Raw genomic sequence first — 22652 nt, 5'->3', positions numbered from 1 at the left:
AGGGGACACAGGTTCGTGCCCCGGTCCGGGAAGATCCCACATGCCGCGGAGCGGCTGGGCCCGTGAGCCATGGCCGCTGAGCCTGCGCTCCGCAATGGGAGAGGCCACAACAGTGAGAGGCCCGCGTACCGCAAAAAAAAAAAAAAAAGATATTCAATTCCCACCGCCACCTCTTTATAATATACCTGTATACCTTCATATTATATATTTTATGTGACACGTGTGTTAGCCTTGTCTCTTCAACAAAACCATAAGTTTCCAGAGGGCAGGGACCATGTCTCACACTTGTACCCCCTGTGGCATTTGTAATAGTTCTATCAGGCAAATAGTGGATACCCAGTAAATACTCCCTTGGGAACTCATTGATAACTTTCAATCCAGGAACTCTAACATCAAATGTTGATTCTTCTAATGTGTTCATATGAGACCAAACACAATGATTTTAAGACCAGGAAATTATTTCCTTCATGTTGTTCACATAAAATAAGCAATGATTTTCCCATACCTTTCAAAGTATAGTACTAAAGTTGTTTGTCTCGATGGCACATTTTGAATACTAGGATTTTGGATACACACTACAGAGGATTAAAAATCTCAAACAATACCAAATAGGTCAGTACTTGCTGTTTTGCAAGCACTCTTACATCAAAAATCTCACAGCAACTTAAAAAAAAAAGTGTGCACAAGTATTTGCATGGTCAGTCTTCAACAGTGGGTTGCTGTGTGAGCAGAACTGTTTACTTTCCTGTGCTCATTTTCTTATATTGTCATAAATTAAAATTCCAACTTGTTCTGGTAAACACTTTGGCACTGACTGTATGCTCACACTAAGCCTCCTATTTCCTGCCCTGAGTTGAACTCTATCCTCCACCACAAAGCTCAGAGCTGAAAGCACAGAGCTCGGTGTTCTATCTGACAGACATTACCGCGGCTGTATGTGACCACAATTGCAGCAAAAATAAAGTTAACACACTGAGGAAATTTGAGGGCAGACTCATGAAGCTTCAGATACCTCAGGGTTCATAACTGGGGTGCAGATACAATGTACGTTCAAGCTTATTACAGGAAAAGGAGATTCATAAATACTGAAAAGTATGACGATGAATAATTTATTATCTTCTAAGAGTCTATGTAAACGAAGTGTTTTTCTGTCCTACAGTGACCAAAAATGAAGAAGTAAAAATAATTATGGTGAAACACTACAGAAGAGGTTTAGATGAAAAATATGAAGTAACCAAAAAGTGGTCTTTGAACGATCTGCGGATGATCGATGGAAAAGAAGCAGATACAGTAAGTGTTATGTTTTGTAAGGGAGATGTGGGATCAATATGCTGGAGACCTTTATGGTTAATATCTTACTTCATATATTTTTGGCATGTACTGAGTGTTAAAATGACATATTATTCTTAAGTGGTAGAGTTTAATCTACTGGGATGATCTACTGGTTTGTTTGTTCTGTTTTTATGAGTTTAAATCTGAATTTTGTCTATGAGATTTAAAGCATCTTTCCCAAAGTCTTCTTAACAGGTTAAACACAATCTTCCAGTCAGTTCTGAAACTTTAAATATCTGATGCTTCCACCACCACTCTCTCCCCAGCCCAGTTTCCTCCATAAGTTGTGGGGATTCCTTTCCTCATCTTCAGATTTTACTGTCAGTTAGCTGCTTGATCCTCTGGAAGGATCAATAACCCTTGGAAATCCTACAACCTCAGTGTTGAAAGTGGGGAAAGGGTGTGTACTTTAATCTCTTGTATGACCACTTGAAAGTGGTTTTCCCAGTCTCTCCTTGAACTCTTCTACTGATGGAGAACTCATTACCACATGAGTAAATCCATTCAATTTCCAAATTAACATCCTCTATTTTTACATGTCCCACTTACGTTTAACTAAAATCTCCTTCACTATAACATCCACCCCTCAGTCCTAGCTTCGTCATTTGAACAACCAGAACAAACCCAACCCTCCTTTCACATAGCAGCCTTTCCAATGTTTGAAGACACTAATAAGGTTCCCTCAAGTTTTCTCTTTTCTGGGTTAAATGTAACCATTTCATTCTTTAAATAATGTTCATATGAAGATCAAATAAGATAATATGACAGGATTATACAAACACTAAGAGGTCATAGTGCTGTTGTTATTTTCTCCCATGACATTGCTGCAACACCCTTCACTATGCAATTTCTTCTCCTCTGGAATGTTTCCGTTTTTCCAGAATTAAATACAATACTTTAGAATTAGCATGACCAGTTTGTATTTCCTTTGATCTGGATTCTTATTTCTAGTAAACATTCAACTGAGACCTCAGGTCTTTTGGGCATGAATTGCCATTTAACCTGATCTGCCATACCTTCTACGTACATGGAATAAAATCTAGATAAAAGCTCTTCATGATCTGGCTTCTTTATATCTGGTCATTTCCCCTAAAACTTTTTACAGCAAAAGTACTTTAATACTCTCGGGGCTTAGAAAGCTCAGTCACCTCCATCCCTCACCCCATTCTCAGATTCCCCATGGAGTAAAGTCCTACTCATGTCCCCCTGCCCTATAACCCCATTGCACAGTGGATGTAAATAATCCAACAAACTGCAACTGTTGGCTTACTCTGTCTTCCCTCTGGATAAAAAACTGTAACCATTCCTTTTCATCTTTTATTGTAGGCTTCTGCCTGGCAGTTATCAGGGACTTAATAAATATTTCTGTTATTGTTGGATGAATTAGAATTTAAGCTCATTTATTCTTAATCTGATTAAATGCCATATTCTTAGGTTGGTCAATTGTTCCTGCCTATCAAATCTTCTAATATTTTGATTTTTTAATATTCACTATAGTATGATGCAGATTTAATGTGCACAGCATTTAGGACGTCACTCAAGTCAATAATAAAAATGATGAAGCAGGCAGGGCTAAGTGCATACCTCTAGGTAATTGATTCGTTTTCATTACTACTACTAATATTACCACTACTAGTAGTACTGCTACCTGCTACCATCTCACACTCAGTAAACTCTTACCAGATGACAGGAACCACAAAAAGCTCTTTCCATATAAAACTTCACATAATTGTCACAAAAATCCCATGAATTAGATTCTATCATTACTCCTGATTTACAGATGAGGAAAATGAGACATAAGGAAATTAACTGACTTGCCTAAGGTCAAATAACTACTTTAGAGATGGAACTAGACTTTACCTCCAAATCTATCAATTTGTCTTCTTTGGACTGGTTGTTTATCATCTGTACAAATTTGTGTATTCAGTCATTCACTGAGAATTTATGGTATACCAGGCTCTGCTAGGCTCTGAGGATACAGTGGTAAGTTAGATGGACACAAGCTCTTAATTCTGCCACTTAATTCTGCCTTATTAATTATCTAGTCTGAATATCTAAATTTTCCCCTTAAGATCTTTACTGAAATCAATATATGTTATCTGCTATTATCTTATCACCTAGGAATCCTATTTTTAAAATTTGGTGTGTTTGGCATGACTTCTTGGTGAAAGCATGCTGGATTTCATTGCTTTCTTTCCTAAGTAATCACATAGCATTTTTCTGATATTATATTCTACCTAAATGTTCAACACTTAGGAAATAGTTAAATATATTTTTTTCATGTCAATATGCTGGAACATTACATGGTCATTAAAAGTCATGTTTCTGGGCTTCCCTGGTGGCGCAGTGGTTGAGAATCCGCCTGCCGATACAGGGGACACGGGTTCGTGCCCCGGTCCGGGAAGATCCCACATGCCGCGGAGCGGCTGGGCCCGTGAGCCATTGTCGCCGAGCCTGCGCGTCCGGAGCCTGTGCTCCGCAATGGGAGAGGCCACAGCAGTGAGAGGCCCGCGTACCGCAAAAAAAATAAAAATAAAAAAATAAAAGTCATGTTTCCAAAAGAATACCTCAGAACACAATTGTTCACCATTTAATAAGTTTTTTAAAAATCAGCTGAATACAAAACTTTTCTATAATATTATCTCATTTTACATATTTAATTTATCATAGTATTGAAAATTGAAAGCTGAACCTTAAATTTTAATACAAAAAAATGTACGTGGGTATGTAAATGTATATATGAAACTAACCAGTACTTTAACAATAATTATCTCTGTGTCATAGGAGTACAAATTTTTAAAGTATTTTCTTCTATATACTTTTAGGCATTTGCCAAAATTTCTATACTGCATTGAATTTTATACAAGTCAGTGTCAAGTTCACTAAGCTGTAGTTTCAAGAATTAATCATGCCCACCTCTTTTTTTGACCATTTTCTTATTTTTTTCTCAAGTCCTCAAGTGAATATACAATTTATTTAACATTCAAACTTCATTAAGACATGTGCAATATGGCAATTTTACTGGGGGTTTAACCCTATCTAGGATGATTGCTTTCTGGGGCTAGCAACAGGGTCCAACTTAGCACTAATTAAATACTTTATTGAATAAATATAATACCAAACAAAATGCATTCTAAAAACAATCAATTTTAAAGGCCTTTCTATTCAGGCTAATGGCAAACACAATAAAGGTAGATATGCTAGTTTAACATAATTGGCTGATTTTATACAACCAATTATACAGCACTTATATCTTTTAGTCTACAAATATATTATTAAATGATAGAGAACATCTAATACAACCATTTCTACAGAACTAGGAAATAAATTTCTAAGAAAGAAAGATTTTACACACCCCATCTTTTATACCCACCACAAGAGTAATACCCCAAATGTTACTACTGTCATAATTATTTTCTATAAGCTTGGTCAGTGCCCGGGGATGTATTAATCAAGACTGTCAGCTTAGATTCATTGGAAGCAGCCAGCTCTGCTCTATTTTCTCCTCACCTTTCTGGCCTTTAATTCCATCTCTATGTTGTTAATTATTCCCTTTCCCATTTGAAGATTGTTATCTTTCATAGTGAACTAGATACAAAAGGGAAATTGAGTATTTCTATTTTTCTGATCACTTTAGGGCCTAAAATATTAAATTGTCAGAAGAAAACCTATAATATCCAAAGAGTATTTCTTTTAAATATTTCTTTTCTGTGGATGAAGTAAAAATATCTCAGTTGTTCTGGGAATTTCCACTTGTCCTCTCTCTTGTAATTGAATCCTCAGGAGTCAGCATTTATTATATTTTTCTCGATAGCAATGATTCAGTTTTACATAGAGCTATTTCAAGCCAAAAGTTGTCAACTTTAAAATGGAATGGAATTGAAATGGAAGTCAATTTATAAAGCAGAAATCAGAATGACTGGGGATTTGGAGACTGACGTGGTGCAACAGAAAAGAGAATGATGTAGCAGGAAATGGGGTTGGACTGAGTGAGAGCTTAGTCCTTGTCTTGGCTCTGCCAATAACTACATGTGTGACGTGGGCTTCACCCCTCTGGAAACTATTATTCACTATTACATTACATTATATTACATTATATTTAATCTACTATAAACAAGGGATTACTGAATGATCTATGAGATTCCCTTTTAGCTCTATCAAAACAAAGAAAGAGAGAGGAAGAGGGGGAGACAGAGGGAGAGAGGAAGGAAGGAAGGGAGGGAGGGAGGGAGGGCAGGAGGGAGGAAGGAAGGAAGGGACAGATGGACGACCTTGTATTCTATGTTCATGCCTGCTTAGGCTTCAATTATTCGGCTAATGGAAAAACTGAATCCTCTCCAAGTATCTCAAAAGAACAAAGGATATTTTCTACATGATAAGGAGTAAATGTTTCTGTGAGGAAACTACATAAGGAGTATGATTAGTATCTGGTGATGGAATGGGTGTGATTTCCTTTCATTGAGATTCTCTAAAGAACTGTCCTTCAATCTGCAATCATGACAGCTAGGAAACATTTTGCAAGGTGTGACTAGAGAACATTGTACTTAAAATCACATCACCCTTGTACATTCTTTTTCTTAAAGTATTGTTTTGTTTTTTAAAGATGTTAATAGTGTAAAGCAAGGTGATATTAACACCAGTATCACAATCTTTGGGGACAGATTTGGGAAAAGGAACTATCATTCATTAAGCTCCATACTAGTATCACAGTTTAAATGATTAATCTCATACAAACTTCATAGCAATCCTATCTAAAAAGTGAAGGCCAAATATAATAAGTGCCCTGCCCATGGTTACATCAGAGTCAAAACGGTTGGCTAACTCCAAAACCCTTGTTCTTTTTCCTGTCTCCTCTAAGAATTTTCCTATTTGAAAAAGAAATTGCAAATACATAAGTTCTTATATACAAACTTTACACACTGCATGGTAACAAGTCATTAATACTTTTGCTTGGTCTGGTCTCTCTCTGCCTCTTTATCATTTAGGGCAATGTTTACCTCCACTTCTCTTTTTATAGGATGACTTCAGATCAGTTCAACACACATTTGTTGAGAACTTAGTAGTTGCTGTGGAAACACAAAAGATAAATAACTGAAAACCTCTGCCCTCAAAGAGAGTTAGGAGTTAGGCAGATAATGAACGCTAAAGCATTTTGTAAACTGAAAAGCACTTTATAAATGCAAGGTATAGTTGTTACTACTATTAGTAACAGTAGCAATGATTATTATTTTCACATGTAGGACCTAGATCAGGTTTGATGCCTACTTTTCCCTGAAACATCTCCACTAGAAGTATACAGCCTAGAGCAATCCAGTGAGTCAGTCTTTAGTAAATTGTCAGTTTCAGTCAAATGATTTAATGATCCTTGCTATTAACTTTAAAAGTAATTACTTGCTATTAACTTCAAAGCCAGCAAGTTGGTGATCTGTTGTATGCCAAAGGCTGATTAGCCATTCTGTATTTCCCCCTTCTACCATTGAAACAGCACAAGGGACCGACCTCCTAGTAGAGAAAAGGAGAAACCTTTTCTCTCCTGTGGAAGTCTATAATTGGTTTTATTCTTTTCTTCCATCCCCATCCATCCTCTCAAATTCACTACCCTGGGAAGACTTGGTAACTGCACATTTTAACACATATTTATTTGCATAATTGAAAAATCACAGATGCTTCAAAAATAATCTTTCTTATTGTTGTTCTTTTTAGAAGCAACATGTTTGAAACAGGTAGTTTTGGAAAGCTCATTTGTAGATTTTGGGAAAACGTTTGATACTGATACTTTACAATCAATACAACAATCAATATGAGAGAATCCAGGAACTCTAGCTACTTTCCTGGCTACAAACAAAATCATGTCTCTCTTTTTCTTCTAGGACAATCCATTTTTTGATCTGCACTTCAAGAAAGTGTACAGTTTGGAAGCATATAGTTGTGCTTCCAAATACGCCTTTGTTCGAACTGTAAACAAGCTGAATCATGCATACCTTAAGAAGGACTTACGGATCGTGAACTTTGATTCTACTTACATTAATGATGATTCCATTTGGTCCTCCAACAACAAGGATTGCTTGGTCCTTATGAGAATATGCTTTTATGCTTTCAATCTAGTGTGCTTGTCCCTGTGTCCCCTGCCACTCTGAATATGTATACCATGTTCCTTCATCAGTGTTCTATGAAAATGGTTCCCTAAGTAAATACTGATAGTCATGATTTTGTTTTTTTCCCTTTATCAGTGACTACTATTCATATGAAAATAAAGTGATGCTTTGTGAATTGCAGTGAAATGTGTTTTGATGCATTGATTCAATATTCTGGACTTTTGCCCATGTGTTCTTTGGTAACTTTGGAAGGAGTTGGATGGTTTTGCCTAAACTAGTATTCTACTAAGGGGTATCAAAAATTATCTTGAAAGGTCTAAATAAGTGGAAATACATCCTGTTTTCGCGGACAGGAAGATTTAATATTGTCAAGATGTCAGTACTACCCAAAGTGATCTGCAGATCAATATAATCCCTATCAAAATTCCAGTGGCTTTTTTTGTAGGAATGGAAAAGTCAATAGTCAAATTTATATGGAGCTGCAAGGGACCCCGCACAGGCAAACGATCTTGAAAAAGAAGTACAAAGTTGAAGGACTCACACCTCCCAATTTCAAAACTTACTACAAAGGTATAGTGATCAAAGCAGTATAGTACTGGCATAAAGATAGACATACAGACGAATGGAATAGAATTGAGAGTTCAGAAATAAACTCATACATCTATGGTCAACTGATTTTTGGAAAGGATGCCAAGTGCATTCAAAGGAGAAAAAATAATCTCTTCAACAGATAGTGCTGGGACAACTGGATATCTACATGCAAAAGAAAGAAACTGAACCCCTTTCTTACAGCATACACAAATATCCTTAAAATGGATTAAAGATGTGAATGTAAAACCTGAAAGCATTAAACTCCTAGAAGAAAACATAGGGGTAAATCTTCAGGACCTTAGATTTGGCAATGGATTTTTATGACATCAAAAGGAAGAGCAACAAAAGAAAAATTAGGTAAATTGGACTTCAACAGAGTTACTTTTGCGTCAAAGAGCATTATCAAGAAAGTGAAAAACAAACTTACAGAATGAAAGAAAACATTTGCAAATTATATATCTGATAAGGGTTTAATGTAAAGAGCTCCTACAACTCAGTAACAAAAAGACAAACACCTAATTCAAAGATAGACAAGAAACTTGAATAGACATCTCTGCAAAGTATACAGTAAGCACAAGAAAAGAAACTCAGCATCATTAGTCATTAGAGAAATGCAAATCAAAACCAAAATGTTAACCCCCTTCACACCTACTAGGACGGCTATTTTTTAAAAACACAGAAAACAAGAAGTGTTTGCAAAGATGTGGAGAAATTGAAACCCTCATATATTGCTTATGGGAATGTAAAATAGTATAGCCATGGTGGAAAACAGTTTGACTTGTCCTCAAAAAGCTAAACATGGAATTACCAAACAACCCAGCAATTTCACTCCTAGGTATATACCCAGAGGAACTGAAAGCAAGGAGTTGAATAGATGTTTGTACACCAATATTCATTGCAGCATTATTCCCAGCAGCCTAAAGATGGAAACAATGCAAGTGTCCATCAACAGATGAATGGATATACAAAATGTGATATATCCATACAGTGGAATATTATTCTGCCATAAAAAGCAATGAAGTTCTGATACATGCTACAACATGGATGAACATCGAAAATACGTGAAGTAAAATAAACCAGATACAAAAGGACAAATATTGTATGCTTTCACTTATATGAAATATATAGACTAGGCAAAATCAAAGACAGAAAGTAGATTAGCAGTTACCAGGGGCTGGGAGGAAGAAAAAATGGGGAGTTATTACTGAATGGTTATAGAGTTTCTGTTTGGGGTGATGAAAAAGTTTTGGAAATAGATGGCGGTGATGGTTGCACAACACTGTGAATGTAATTAATGCTGCTGAATTATACATTTTTAAATGGTTAAAATGGCAAATTTAATGTTATATATATTATACCATAATTTTTTAAAATAATGTAATATGTTAAAAATAATTGAATTGTACACTTTAAATTGGTGAATTGCATTGTGTGTTAATTATACATCAATAAAAATGTTAAAAAGAAAAAAAAGGACTACTTTAAATCTACTAGAGGAAAACATGGGTGAATATTTTTATAAACTGAGAGTGGGGAAAACTAGCTATCACTCAAATCTAGAAACAATGAAGAAAAATTATTAATTTAACTACATCAGTATAAGAAGACTTTGCATGAAAAGAAAAACTATATTCAATCAAACAACAAATGACAAACTGGAAAAAGTGCAAGTTATGTAGCAATACACTTATATCTTTCATATACAGATTGCTCCTAAAATTGAAGAGTTATAAAAACTAACTGCGGGCTTCCCTGGTGGCGCAGTGGTTGAGAGTCCGCCTGCCAATGCAGGGGACACAGGTTCGTGCCCCGGTCCGGGAAGATCCCACATGCCGCGGAGCGGCTGGGCCCGTGAGCCATGGCCGCTGAGCCTGCGCGTCCGGAGCCTGTGCTCTGCAACGGGAGAGGCCACAACAGTGAGAGGCCCGCGTACCGCAAAAACAAAACAAAACAGCTTTATTGACATATAATTGACACGCTATAAACTGCACATATTTAAAACGTACAACTTGATCCATTTTGACGTTTGTGTGTACCAATGGAATCATCACCACAATCAGGATAATGAACATATCCATCACTCCCCAAAGTCTCCTCCTGCCCTGCCCCTCTGCCCCCAGCCACCACTGATCTGCTTTCTAAATACATATTTAACTTAAGATACATACATAGAAAAAGAATTGCAAATGACACTTAAACATATGATAAGATGCTTAACCTTGCCCATAATAGGAGAAATACAAATTAAATATACAGTGTGATCCTGTTTCTTACCTCTCTATTGGAAAAATTTCAAAATTTTGACAATATTCCATCGAGAATGGGAAAACAGTTCCCCTCATTCACGGCTGTTGGAAATGCAAGAGAGAACAAATCTGATAGGAGAGGAATTTGAGACTATCTTGCAGAACTACGTATACATTTACTCTTTGATATGGAAATTTTATTTTATTTCTAGGACTCAAAGGTATCCCAAAGGTACTTTGGCAAAGATACAGAATGACAAATGCATAAGGCATGTGACATTGTTTGCAAGAGTGAAATATTTCAAATAGTCCGAATATCCATCTTTAGAGGAAGAGGCCTGATTGGAGGTCATTGGCATGAGGGAAGTGTTGGCGGGCTAACAAGAAGCCGAGCATACTAGGTGATTGGTTAAAGGTATGTATATGGCTTTCTCTGTAGTTGGTCCTAAGTCAGAAGTGGGGGCCAAAATTAGGGAAGCTGGGTTATTAATCAAGTCCTGGTCGTTTGGGGCCCATTACTACAGGGGCTATTATTAGGCTTTCTAGATTGGTTGCTACAGATAGTAGTTTGACTTCCCGGACTGGTTACTGAACATACTAATTTGGCTTCCTCAGCTGGTTGCTGCAGGTGGTGGGGCAGAGTTCTATTTTTATATTTAATCTGGCCATTGTCCATTTGTATATTCAGAAATATCTTGTTTATGGTGGTGGTTACATGACTGTATACACTTGTCAAAATCCATCAAACCTAAAACCATATCCAGAAGCTTAATTGTTAGTAATATTGGTAGTGTTATTTTGACAGTATCATAGGAGTGTGAGTGTTGTAAGATTAAACACATGTTATCACGTTAATGTCATTAGAAAACGAGATTTTTAAGCCTAACAGAGGGAATATACAAGTAAAAAATCAAAGAAATTAAAGCCCAGTAACAGTAAATTTAACTGGAAATGCTAATATAAACTTACTAATATAAACCCCTCTTTTTTTTTTTTTTTTTTTTTTTTCTTTAATGTGGTATGCGGGCTTCTCACTGCTGTGGTCTCTCCTGTTGCGGAGCACAGGCTCCGGACGCGCAGGCTCAGTGGCGTTGGCTCACGGGCCCAGCCACTCCGCGGCACGTGGGATCTTCCCGGACCGGGGCACGAACCCGTGTCCCCTGCATCGGCAGGCGGACTCTCAACAACTGCACCACCAGGGAAGCCCTAAACCCCTCTTTTTTTTAAAGAAAGCATGCATTTTCTAGATTTGTTTACTGAAACCGTGAAGCAAAGACATCGTGAGGCATGAGCATCTTAGCATGCAAGAGTGTTCTGCAAATACCATCTCCCACTGAAAAGACTGGAGACTATTTAAAGAAATTACTGATTCCAGGTCTGGGACAGAAAATGTACAAGATGAACATGGGACATCTTGATGTACCAGGAAGAAAGGAAGCTATCAAAGTCAACTGGGGTCAGTCCAAGGACACAGGAGCCAACTTGAAGTAGCTCCCACTGGCCTAAGATGAGACAATTTGAGCATAACAGGAAAATGACTATAATAGAATGAAGCACAACAGATATATTTAAGTTCATGAATTTACAATACTAACAAAAATATATCATTTGTTGTCATTGAAATATCTGAAAATAGACAAAGGATAGACTCAAGCATGTATCTTGTCGTTCCCGTGGGAACTGTATTTCAGGTGACACACGATAAGGGGAACTTTTGAAGAAGAATTCCAAATAGTGAGTGCTGTAGGAATGATAGAACTAGAAAATTACCATTTTTCAATCTCTAATGAAATAATGGATTTAGGCAACAATTATCAATGAATGTTAAAAACCATTAGGTGAAAGGTTATGGGGAATTTTATAATGGAGGGAGCAGGCTGATTCTACCCGAACCCAATGAGCAATCTTAGTATCACCAAAAGTGGGTCAGCCAGCCTGAAGTGCTCATGATGTGAAGTGGTAAGAAGTACGTAAGTACCATCAATGAAGGAGTCTTATCTTAAAAATGAATGTGAATCTAATCAGTCTTCTAGGTTTAGTTACTGAGTTTTAAGAAATATGGGAAATGAAGGAATAAGCTAAATGGCATGCAAATACAGAATGTGAAATTCTGTAGCACCAATGACTCAGTTTCTCTACAAATCAATTTTTTTAAGTGTGTTGGGGGAAGGGGTAGGAAAACTGTTTATTATTATCTTATTTCTTAATATAAAAGAGACAAGAAATATAACATCCAAATATAGCATGTTGGATGCTATCCAGGGACCTGGTGTGGACCCTGATTTGAATATCCCAAGTATAAAAGGACTGAAACAGGGAAATTTGAATTTGGAGGGTATTAGATAGTAAGGAACAATGGGTAATTTTCTTAAGTGTTACAAGGCTGTGATGAGTATGTTTTATAAAAGTCTTTATAAATTAGATAAGACAGTTAGATACTACAATATTTACTGGGGATATGGCATGAAGTGGGGATTTATTGTCCAATGTTGCAGGAATTAAAAATGGAGAACAATGTAAAATAGGATTGTTATAGCCATTATTGAAACTGGGTGATGAATCCATTGGAGTTTATTATACCAGACTCTCTACTTTTGCGTACGTTTTTAATTTTTCATAATAAAACATTTTTAAATACTTACATCTATCATTCTGAAGCAAAAATTGAAGATCATTTTGAAATACCATTCTCTTATACTTGAGAATGGCTGGGGCAAGGAAAATACTAGATGAGCCCTGAACATCTAGGTGCCAGAGGATAAGAAAGTGCTCAAAAGAGAAAGAAAGAAAGAAAAGAAGAAAAAAGAATGAGAGGAAAAATACACAGAAGAGAACTTTAAATAGTACAGGAGAGAACTTTAAATAGTTCCCAATGACCAGGACTGGAACAATTTGAACAACAAAACAAGAATAAAGTAAATATCTGAGTCCATACTGACAAAAATGAATGAATGAGGGAAGAAGGGATAATTCTTCCTTATGGTATAATTCCAAATAAGAGAAGTAGAAGGAATGAGGAAAACTAGTAAGTGTAGAAAAATGAGGGAAATAGAGAGTCACCATAAAAACACCACAGTAATAATTGCTGCAGGTAAGATAAATAAATGTGTGTTAAATTAGTGAATGAAAGTTTAAGGAGAAATAGAACATTTTCATAGCCTCATAGTATCCTTTTATTCAAGAAAGGCACATCACCTCTGTGCTATTCCTCCCCCAAATCCAAAACTTTGTCTAATTGTGAGAAAACATCAGACAATCCAAATTGAGGGACATTCTGTAAGTTACTACTCTTGAAACATAACAAAATGGCTGTTGTAACAAAATGAAAAGGCAACCTAGTGAATGGTAGAAAACATTTGCAAATCTTAGGTCTGATAAGGGGCTAATATCCAAAATACATAAAGAACTCATACACTTCAAGAGCAAAAAACTAAGCAATCCAATTAAAAAATGGGCAGAAGATCTGAATAGACATTTTTCCAAGGAAGACATTCAGATAGCCAACAGGCACATAAAAAGTTGCTCAACATCATTAATCATCAGGGAAATGCAAATCAAAACCACAGTGAGATATCACCTCCCACCAGTTAAAATGGCCACTACCAAAAAGACAAGAAATAGCAAGTGTTGGTGAGGATGTGGAGAAAAGGAAACTCTCATGCACTGTTGGTAAGAATGTAAATTGGTGCAAACAGTATGGAAGTTCCTCAAAAAACTAAAAATATAACTAACATATGACCCAGCAATTCTACTTCTGGGTATTTTTAAATACCCAGAAAATGAAAACACTAACTCAAAGAGATATATATACCCCATATGTTCACTGCAGCATTATTTATGATAGTCAAGATATGGAAACAGCCATAGATAGATGAATGGATAAAGAAAATGTGACATACATGCACACCACACACACACACACACACACACACACACACACATACAGTGGAATATTATTCAGCCATAAAAAGAGTGAAATCTAGCCATTTGCTACAACATGGGTGGATCTCGAGGGCATTATACTAAGTGAAATAGGTCAGACAGAGAAAGATAGATACTGGATGATCTCTCTTATATATGGAATCTTAAAAAAAAAAAGAAAGAAAAAAGCTCATGGCAGGGGGTTGGCGGTGGCGGGAGAAATGGGTGAAGGCGGTCAAAGGTAAAAAGAAAAAATAATTACAAAAAAGTAAATAAAAATGAAAAAACAATAAGATCAGCTTTCTGAGCCAGGCAAAGGGAAGGAAAGTAAAGGAAACAAAAGTATAAGGTGTGTATATTCTGCATAATTTCCTGACTTAATTGACTTTTTTCAATTATCTGGCCAGAGCTGTGAGGAAAGAATCTATTCCAAGCACCTCTCTCTCTACAAGATGGCTTGTAATGGCCATTTTCTCCTGGTATCTTCACATGATCTTCCCTCTGTGCATGTATCTGTGTCCAAATTTCCTCTTTTTATGAGGAAGAGTCATATTGCAAAGAGACATATTGCATTCGAGCCCACTTTAATGACCTCATTTTAATTACCTCTCTGAAGACCTTATGTCCAAGTAAGGTCATATTCTGAGATACTGGGGATTAGGACTTCAAAATATGAATTGGGGAAGGCAAGGGGTGGGGTGTAACAATTCAATCCATAACACTGAGAAACAGATTGGAGGACACCTAAGGGGACATGACAACTAAATGCAATGTGGGGTCCTGGTTTGGAGTCTACAACAGAAAAAGGATTTTGGTAGAGAAACTGAAGAAATCTGAATAAGATCTGGAATTTACTTAGTGATATTATACTAAAGTTAATTTCTTAGTTTTGATAACTTGACTATGGTTATGCAAGATGTTAGCTTTGGGAAAAGCTGGGCCAAGAGTGTATGGGAGCTCTCTCTACTATATTTGCAATTGCTCTGTAAGATTAAATGTTTTTTAAAAAATTAAGACCTATTTGAGTTGATTTCTATGAAGAAGCTAAAAGATGAAGAAGGCCATCGTATACAGATAGTTATCAAATTGTGGGAAAATGAGTTAGCTGCATCTCCCTCCCTGAAACCAAATCACTGCTTTATCTAGTTATGCTGAAAATGGGAAATGCCCTATCATTAGGACAACAGGTAAAAATACCTTTATCAAAGCAGGCAGTTCAAATGAGGATATGCTTGAAAAACCTCATATGTCCTATGCCAAGTCTCACTTTGCCCTCTCGAACTAATAAAAAACTATCCATATAGCTCACGTGTTTGCTTCTCAGGTAAAAAGTTCAGAATGTGGTCAACACAAGTGACCACTTCGCCTATTGGAGTGATGTCTTTAAAGAGAGAATAAAGATAGAGTCTTATTTATGTTTGAATCGTACACTGGAGGCACTCAAGATATGTGTATTTACTTTCTTGAGTAAGCCTTGCCAAGGAAATCTGACTTTTTAGGTACTTACTGAAAATCGGATCACATTAGCATTATGTTATGTTTCTTCTCTCTCTTGCCTTTGCCTTCTCTGTGTTCTTTTTTCCCACTACTCTTTTAAAGTTTAATTCATGTGCAAGCCAAAATGTCTTTAATTCTCTAGACTCTGTCAGATATTTTTTCTTTAACTCCTCTTTTACCTAAGCCACTGCAATCAGTTTGAAACTCCCAGTGCCTAGTAGCCAAGACTAGCAGAATCACCCATATAGTCATTCAGGCTGTACACCACACAAGAGGATCATATCTAAAGGAGAATCAACCCTATCATTGACAAAAATTAATTGAGATGACATAGGCTCTAGGCATGCAGGCTTCAGTAGTTGTGGCTCACGGGTTCTAGGGCACAAGAGCTTCAGAAGTTGTGGCGCACAAGCTCGGTAGTTGTATCTCGTGGGCTCTAGAGAGCAGGCTCAGTAGCTGTGGCACACGGGCCCACTTGCTCCACAGTATGTGGGATCTTCCCGGACCAGGGCTCAAACCCGTGTCCCCTGCATTTGCAGATAGACTGTCAACCATTGTGCCACCAGGGAATTTGCAGGTGAAATCTACAATTTCAGGCCACTCTGTTGAGTTGTGGAATGGTTGGGGCAAGTTCCCTCCTTCATAAACACCCATTTGCACTCATAGAGAGTCCCAGTGAACTGGCACACACTCTAGCAATTGTCCACACTCCCACTTGACTATGTTCTGAGCATCCCTTTGTATCAGCTGGCTATTTTCACAATAATGCCATATAACAACTCTAAGTTGGAGTGGCTTATAAACAACAAGCATTTAGCTCTAGCTCATACATCTTTAGGTTTGCTGGAATATGGCTGCTGTAGGCTGGGCTGGGCTAGACTGGGCTGGGTTGGGCACCAAGCTTCAGGTTGAATTCAGGTTTACTCCACATCTCTTTGTGGTATATATATACATATATATATATGTATATATATACACATACATATATAGTATATATGTATATACATATATATACAATAGAATATTAGCCATAAAACAGAATGAAATATTGCCATTTGCAGCAACATACATGGACCTTGAGAATATTATACTAAGTAAAGTAAGTCAGACAAAGGCAAATATTATATCACTTGTATGTGGAATCTAAAAAATAGTACAAATGAATCTATGTAATCAAAAATCAAAAACAGACTCACAGACATAGGAAACATTTATGGTTACCAAAGGGGAAAGGGAGCAGGGGAGGAATAAATAAGGAGTACAGGATTAACAGAAACAAACTACTATATATAAAATAAATAAGCAACAAGGATTTACTGCATATAGCACAGGGAGCTATACTCAATATATTGCAATAAACTGTAATGGAAAATTATATATATATATATATATATATGTAAATATATATATATGTATATATGTATGTATCTGGAAAAAAAGTATACTGCCTGCCCCAATAGAGGTCTTATAAATATAAAAGTGAGATTTTGTTTAGAAGACCAGATTTTTTTTTTGTAACAGAGACCTACATTTTAAAGGCGTTACTTTGATAGTTGCCGTACTTCTCATTTGCAAATGGTACTTTTTTTTTTATCCTTAAAAGTAGCAAATAAGTATGATCCTGAAAGTCCATTGACTTGTTACCCTGGAAGTCTGGTTGTGGGAGAAGCTTGAAAACTTTCAATTTAGGGGTAAGTAGAGCCAAGTCCTGATAAAGGAGAACTGCTGGGACACTTTGGCTACTTGTTTCCAAACAAAGAGTAGCTTATTCATGAGCTGGGAGCAACCATTTTCCCCTTCTTGGGGAAATTTGAGACAAGAAATTATGAATTCATTATTTCCCTGATACTGTAGGGGTGCTTAAAAAAACAATTTTAAAAATCTTATCTAATATTTTTTAATCATCTAAATCTCTATCCCCAAAATCCTATTTCAAGAAAACTTCACTACAAGTAGAATAGTGATTGTCAGGGTCTGGGAGAGGGGAAATGAGGAGTTATTGTTTAATGAATTTCAGTTTTGCAAGATGAAAAGAGTCATGGAGATGAATGGTGGTGTTGGTTGCACAACAATATGAATGTACTTAATGCCACTGAACTGTACACTTAAAAATAGTTAAGATGGTACATTTTATGTTATATGTATTTTACCACAATTTTTTAAGTTAAAAAAATAATTGAAAATGTAAATAAAATGAACAATCCACTGTGGTTTCAAATTTCCCACCCTTAAACAAATAACAAGACAACCTAAAAACCATAACCTATCCCTAAAATTAACACTGCTGAGAATGTTAAGCCAAATAGAAATACCTGTACTGTAATTCTCCACCAATGCAAATATTGACAAGCCCCATTTATGTTTCACTGTCAAGAAAACAAAATAAATTTTGTAGACACCCACAGATTTCAGAAAGAAATCTTTTTTGTGTGTTACGCGGGCCTCTCACTGTTGTGGCCTCTCCCATTGCGGAGCACAGGCTCCGGACGCGCAGGCTCAGTGGCCATGGCTCACGGGCCCAGCCGCTCCGTGGCACGTGGGATCTTCCCGGACTGGGGCACGAACCCATATCCCCTGCATCGGCAGGCGGATTCTCAACCACTGCACCACCAGGGAAGCCCCAGAAAGAAATCTTTTATTTCAGCCATGCTGATGGAAATTGTTCCAGGTAAACTAACTTTTTAGTGATGGCTAGCTAGTCTTAATATCAAGTTTTTGTAAGTTGTTCTAACATAACCATTTCAGACTGGACAGCTTAGAGCAGATCACTTTTATTGAATTTCTCCTAACAATCATGCTTTTCTATTTCATGGTTTGACTATTCCTTTTTTGCCCACTACCAACTTTAAATATTTTGCCTGAAGAGTCTGTGGAAAAATAGGTAACAAGCTTATTATAGAAGTCCCAGAGTTTATACACAATTCTAGGGAAAAAAACAGCCTTGGAGACTCTCGTAGAAAGCCCTTGACCCTCAAGGGCCTTCATTAATGGTAAAAATTAATGATCTACACTACCTGTCACTAAGTAACAATGGAAACAGCAAAACCTTATCTTTGTACAGTTTAAGTGCCACTTACCAGAAAGTTACTTACTGACTGCTGTTTAAACACTTATGACTTAGTATATGTGACAATATATCGTCCCACTGAATTTTATCCATACAAATGGTAAACAATTTAATAACTCTTTGGGACAAAGAAAGGATATAAGTTTAAAGCAGTTAGAATAGTCAACATTAAATCTGATTTTCCGTAAAAATGAACACAGTCAGGGACTTCCCTGGTGACACAGTGGTTAAGAATCGGCCTTCCAATGCAGGGGACACGGGTTCGAGCCCTGGTCCGGGAAGATCCCACATGCTGCAGAGCAACGAAGCCCGTGCACCACAACTACTGAGGGTGCAGTCTAGCGCCTGAACTCTAGAGCCCGTAAGCCACAACTACTGAGCCAGAGCGCCTAGAGCCCGTGCTCCGCAGCAAGAGAAGCCACCTCAATGAGAAGCCCACGCACTGCAATGAAGAGTAGCCCCCGCTTGCTGCAACTAGAGAAAGCCTCCGCAGCACCGAAGACCCAGCGCAGCCAAAAATAAATAAATAAATAATAATCAAATTTATTTTTAAAAATGAACACAGTCAAGCCATTAATATTTATCTTGACTTGCTTACACTTCTAGGGTGCAGGTCTAGGCTTGCCAGCAGCATTGCTCCTGAATTTCCCAAGTACAAAGAGGAGAAAAATATTGTGTCCAAGGCTTGACGTGAGTGTATTAAAGAAGTCACCCTGAGAATCATTAACCTGCACTTCAAGCCACAATATGTGGTGTATTTTTGTCCATGGTAGTCAACTCCCAGAAGAGATTCTGAATTAGGTGAGAGATGATCTCTGCACTTCTGAGAGAATCTCTCCAAACGTAAATAGGGAGTTTAGCACTGTGCCTTTTATTATAATATCACCCTACAATATGTACATTGAATAAGGCAACTGCATTTAAAAAGCTTGGAGATGCAATACGATTCTGCAAGCCAACCTCTGCCTTTCTTATAGTATTCGTATGCTTTATTGTATTACTTTTCTATGTTTTTCAGATGTGTATCTATATCTAGTTAATATCTATTTTTAGTATTTATTTAATTAAGAGCAATACAGGTAATTACCATCCTCATTTAGTGTCTCCTGACTTCCTTCCATAAAGCTGCAAAGAAATGGAAAGTATTCTGTGGGGATATTTACGTCTGTTTCTAATAAAACCAAAACAAACACTGATTGCTTTATGTGCATAATAGCAGAAGCTCTTCTCTCATCCAGTCACTGTTAAAGCCATTTATAATGAAAGAATCTAGAAAGTGGAGCACTGTAATCCTCATTGTTCCAAAAAACTTTTCTTGGCGTTCTTTATGTCGATACTAATGCTCTGACGTCTCTGAAAAATTGTTCTTCCTTCCTTAGAAAGGAATGTGCATAATTGAGTTATAAGAAAACAATGCTAAGAAATAGAAAAGAGAAATACCAAAGTAACTGTTGTAATAAAAAGTTCCCAAAATTAGGGATAAGGAAAAAATGAGATTAAATAAACCCATATGATTTCTTCAAAATATAGAGATCCCTTGGCCTCACACTCAAATTAAAGTCAATTAGACTTAAATTAAGGGACAGCTGGGACTGCAGTAAAAGTGGGCTATGCCTCAATCCACTTCCTTGAGATCTGCGGGGTTTCTCACCAAAGTCCTCAAAGCCAGTGGCACTGCCCAGCTGTTGGTACTTCATCAGGCAGAGCTCTGTGTTCAGTAGGACACTTCTTTCCTCCTTCAGGGCTTTCAAAATGAGGAAAAGGGGCTCCCTTGTCTCTCCAAATGGATGAAGTGAGTGCAGGTTACTCTGAGGGCTCTGAGATCAAGTCTCCACAAGCTTCACACCTCTGCGTTATTGGTGCAGGTATCAAGAGTGAATTCTCTGAGGAAACAACTTCCTGCCAATATTGTTGGGTAATTTTGCCAATACTTTTTTACAATTTTATTTTATTACTATTTTTTATACAGCAGGTTCTTATTAGTTAATCTATTTTATACACATTAGTGTATACATGTCAATCCCAATCTCCCAGTTCATCCCGCCACCACCACCTACCCCGCTTTCCCCCCTTGGTGTCCATACGTTTGTTTTCTACATCTGTGTCTCTATTTCTGCCCTGCAAACTGGTTCATCTGTATCATTTTTCTAGGTTCTATATATATGCATTAATATACGATATTTGTTTTCCTCTTTCTGACTTACTTCACTCTGTATGACAGTCTCTAGGTCCATCCACGTCTCTACAAATGACCCAATTTCATTCCCTTTTATGGCTGAGAATTATTCCATTGTATATATGTACCACATCTTCTTTATCCATTCGTCTGTCGATGGACATTTAGGTTGCTTCCATGACCTGGCTATTGTAAATAGTGCTGCAATGAACATTGGGGTGCATGTGTCTTTTTGAATTATGGTTTTCTCTGGGTATACACACAGGAGTGGGATTGCTAGGTCATTTTTGGATTGGGTTTTTTGTTTTTATAATATTGAGCTGCATGAGTTGTTTATATATTTTGGAGATTAATCCTTTGTCCGTTGATTTGTTTGCAAATATTTTCTCCCATTATGAAGGTTGTCTTTTTATCTTGTTTATAGTGATGTTTAAGTTTACAGCTTTGCTGTGCAAAAGTTTTGAAGTTTCATTACGTCCCATTTGTTTATTTTTTTTTTAATTTCCATTACTCTAGGAGGTGGGTCAAAAAAGATCTTGCTGTGATTTATGTCAAGGAGTGTTCGTCCTATGTTTTCCTCTAAGAGTTTTATAGTGTCCAGTCTTACGTTTAGGTCTTTAATCCATTTTTTTTTCATTTTCTATTTTTATTTTTATCAGTAATACAGGTACATGGTTTAAGAATGCATTAGTTTTCCAAGGTCTATTATAAAAACAGCAGTCTCCTGTTTGTCTCTGCACCCCATCTCCCTCCATTCCCATTAACCAGCAGTCACTGATTTCAACTCTTTCAGTTTGTTTTAATGTGTACCTTCACATGTCTAAATAATAGCACTACACTGTTAATTCTTGGTTTTTCACTTTAATACCTTGTACCTTTTTCACACACTCCCATATACCCTCACCAACACACATACACATACACCCTTCTTTACTGTTCATCTTCCTAATATTGGTGTCTACTGACCAACCAATATCCATTACTATTAAAATATTGAGATACTTCCCTTTAGGTTGGAAAATAGCTATTGCCTTGAAGCTCTCGAGCCCAGCACCACCCTAGAACTCCCAGATATTTTCCTACCACAATCCAACAAGGAAGGGAGTAATACCCGACACAGCTTTAGACAGTGTCCAGTATATTTTGGTTTGTGGCCAATACCAGACCAATAACTGGTAAAAATTTAATATTTGTCATATAATCCCAGGTTATATTATAATTTTTGTTTATTCTGACGTTCAATGCTCATATTATTACAACTCTGTGAACATTATTCACAGGTAGGCTAGTTAGTATACCATGACTAAATTCACTTTCCTGTACAACTTAGCCCCTTTACCATTACTCAGTCATCCACAAACTCTTTGTTCTAGGTGTACGTCTCTTCTTGAACACACAGGTGATATAACCAATTAATCTTCCTAGGGATGTCTCTCCAAGAACTCTGTGTTCTCTTGCTCCCATTTTTTTTAACATCTTTATTGGAGTTTAATTGCTTTAAAATGGTGTGTTAGTTTCTGCTTTACAACAAAGTGAATCAGCTATATGTATACATATATCCCCATATCTCCTCCCTCGTGGGTCTCCCTCCCTCCCACCCTCCCTATCCCACCCTTCTAGGTGGTCACAAAGCACCGAGCTGATCTCCCTGTGCTATGCGGCTGCTTCCCACTAGCTATCCACCCTACGTTTGGTAGTGTATATATGTCCATGCCACTCTCTCACTT

The 22652-nt window shown here is 37.1% G+C and overlaps 1 protein-coding gene across 1 annotated transcript in view; it reads left to right on the top strand.

The window, feature by feature from the left end:
* The window catches only part of EXOC1L (exocyst complex component 1 like), a 15487-nt gene extending 8018 nt beyond the window's left edge, over window positions 1-7469 (top strand). The window contains exons 2-3 of the mRNA XM_024131953.1: window positions 1160-1290; window positions 7203-7469. Coding sequence (XP_023987721.1) covers window positions 1160-1290; window positions 7203-7469 — 398 coding nt within the window. The remainder of the gene's footprint in view (window positions 1-1159; window positions 1291-7202) is intronic.
* Window positions 7470-22652: the final 15183 nt, after the last annotated feature.

This window comes from Physeter macrocephalus, chromosome 7 (assembly GCF_002837175.3).
Source record: "Physeter macrocephalus isolate SW-GA chromosome 7, ASM283717v5, whole genome shotgun sequence".
Classification (NCBI taxonomy): domain Eukaryota; kingdom Metazoa; phylum Chordata; class Mammalia; order Artiodactyla; family Physeteridae; genus Physeter; species Physeter macrocephalus.
The sequence above is the reverse complement of the archived record's forward strand: the minus strand, read 5'-3'. Positions and strand labels throughout refer to the sequence as shown.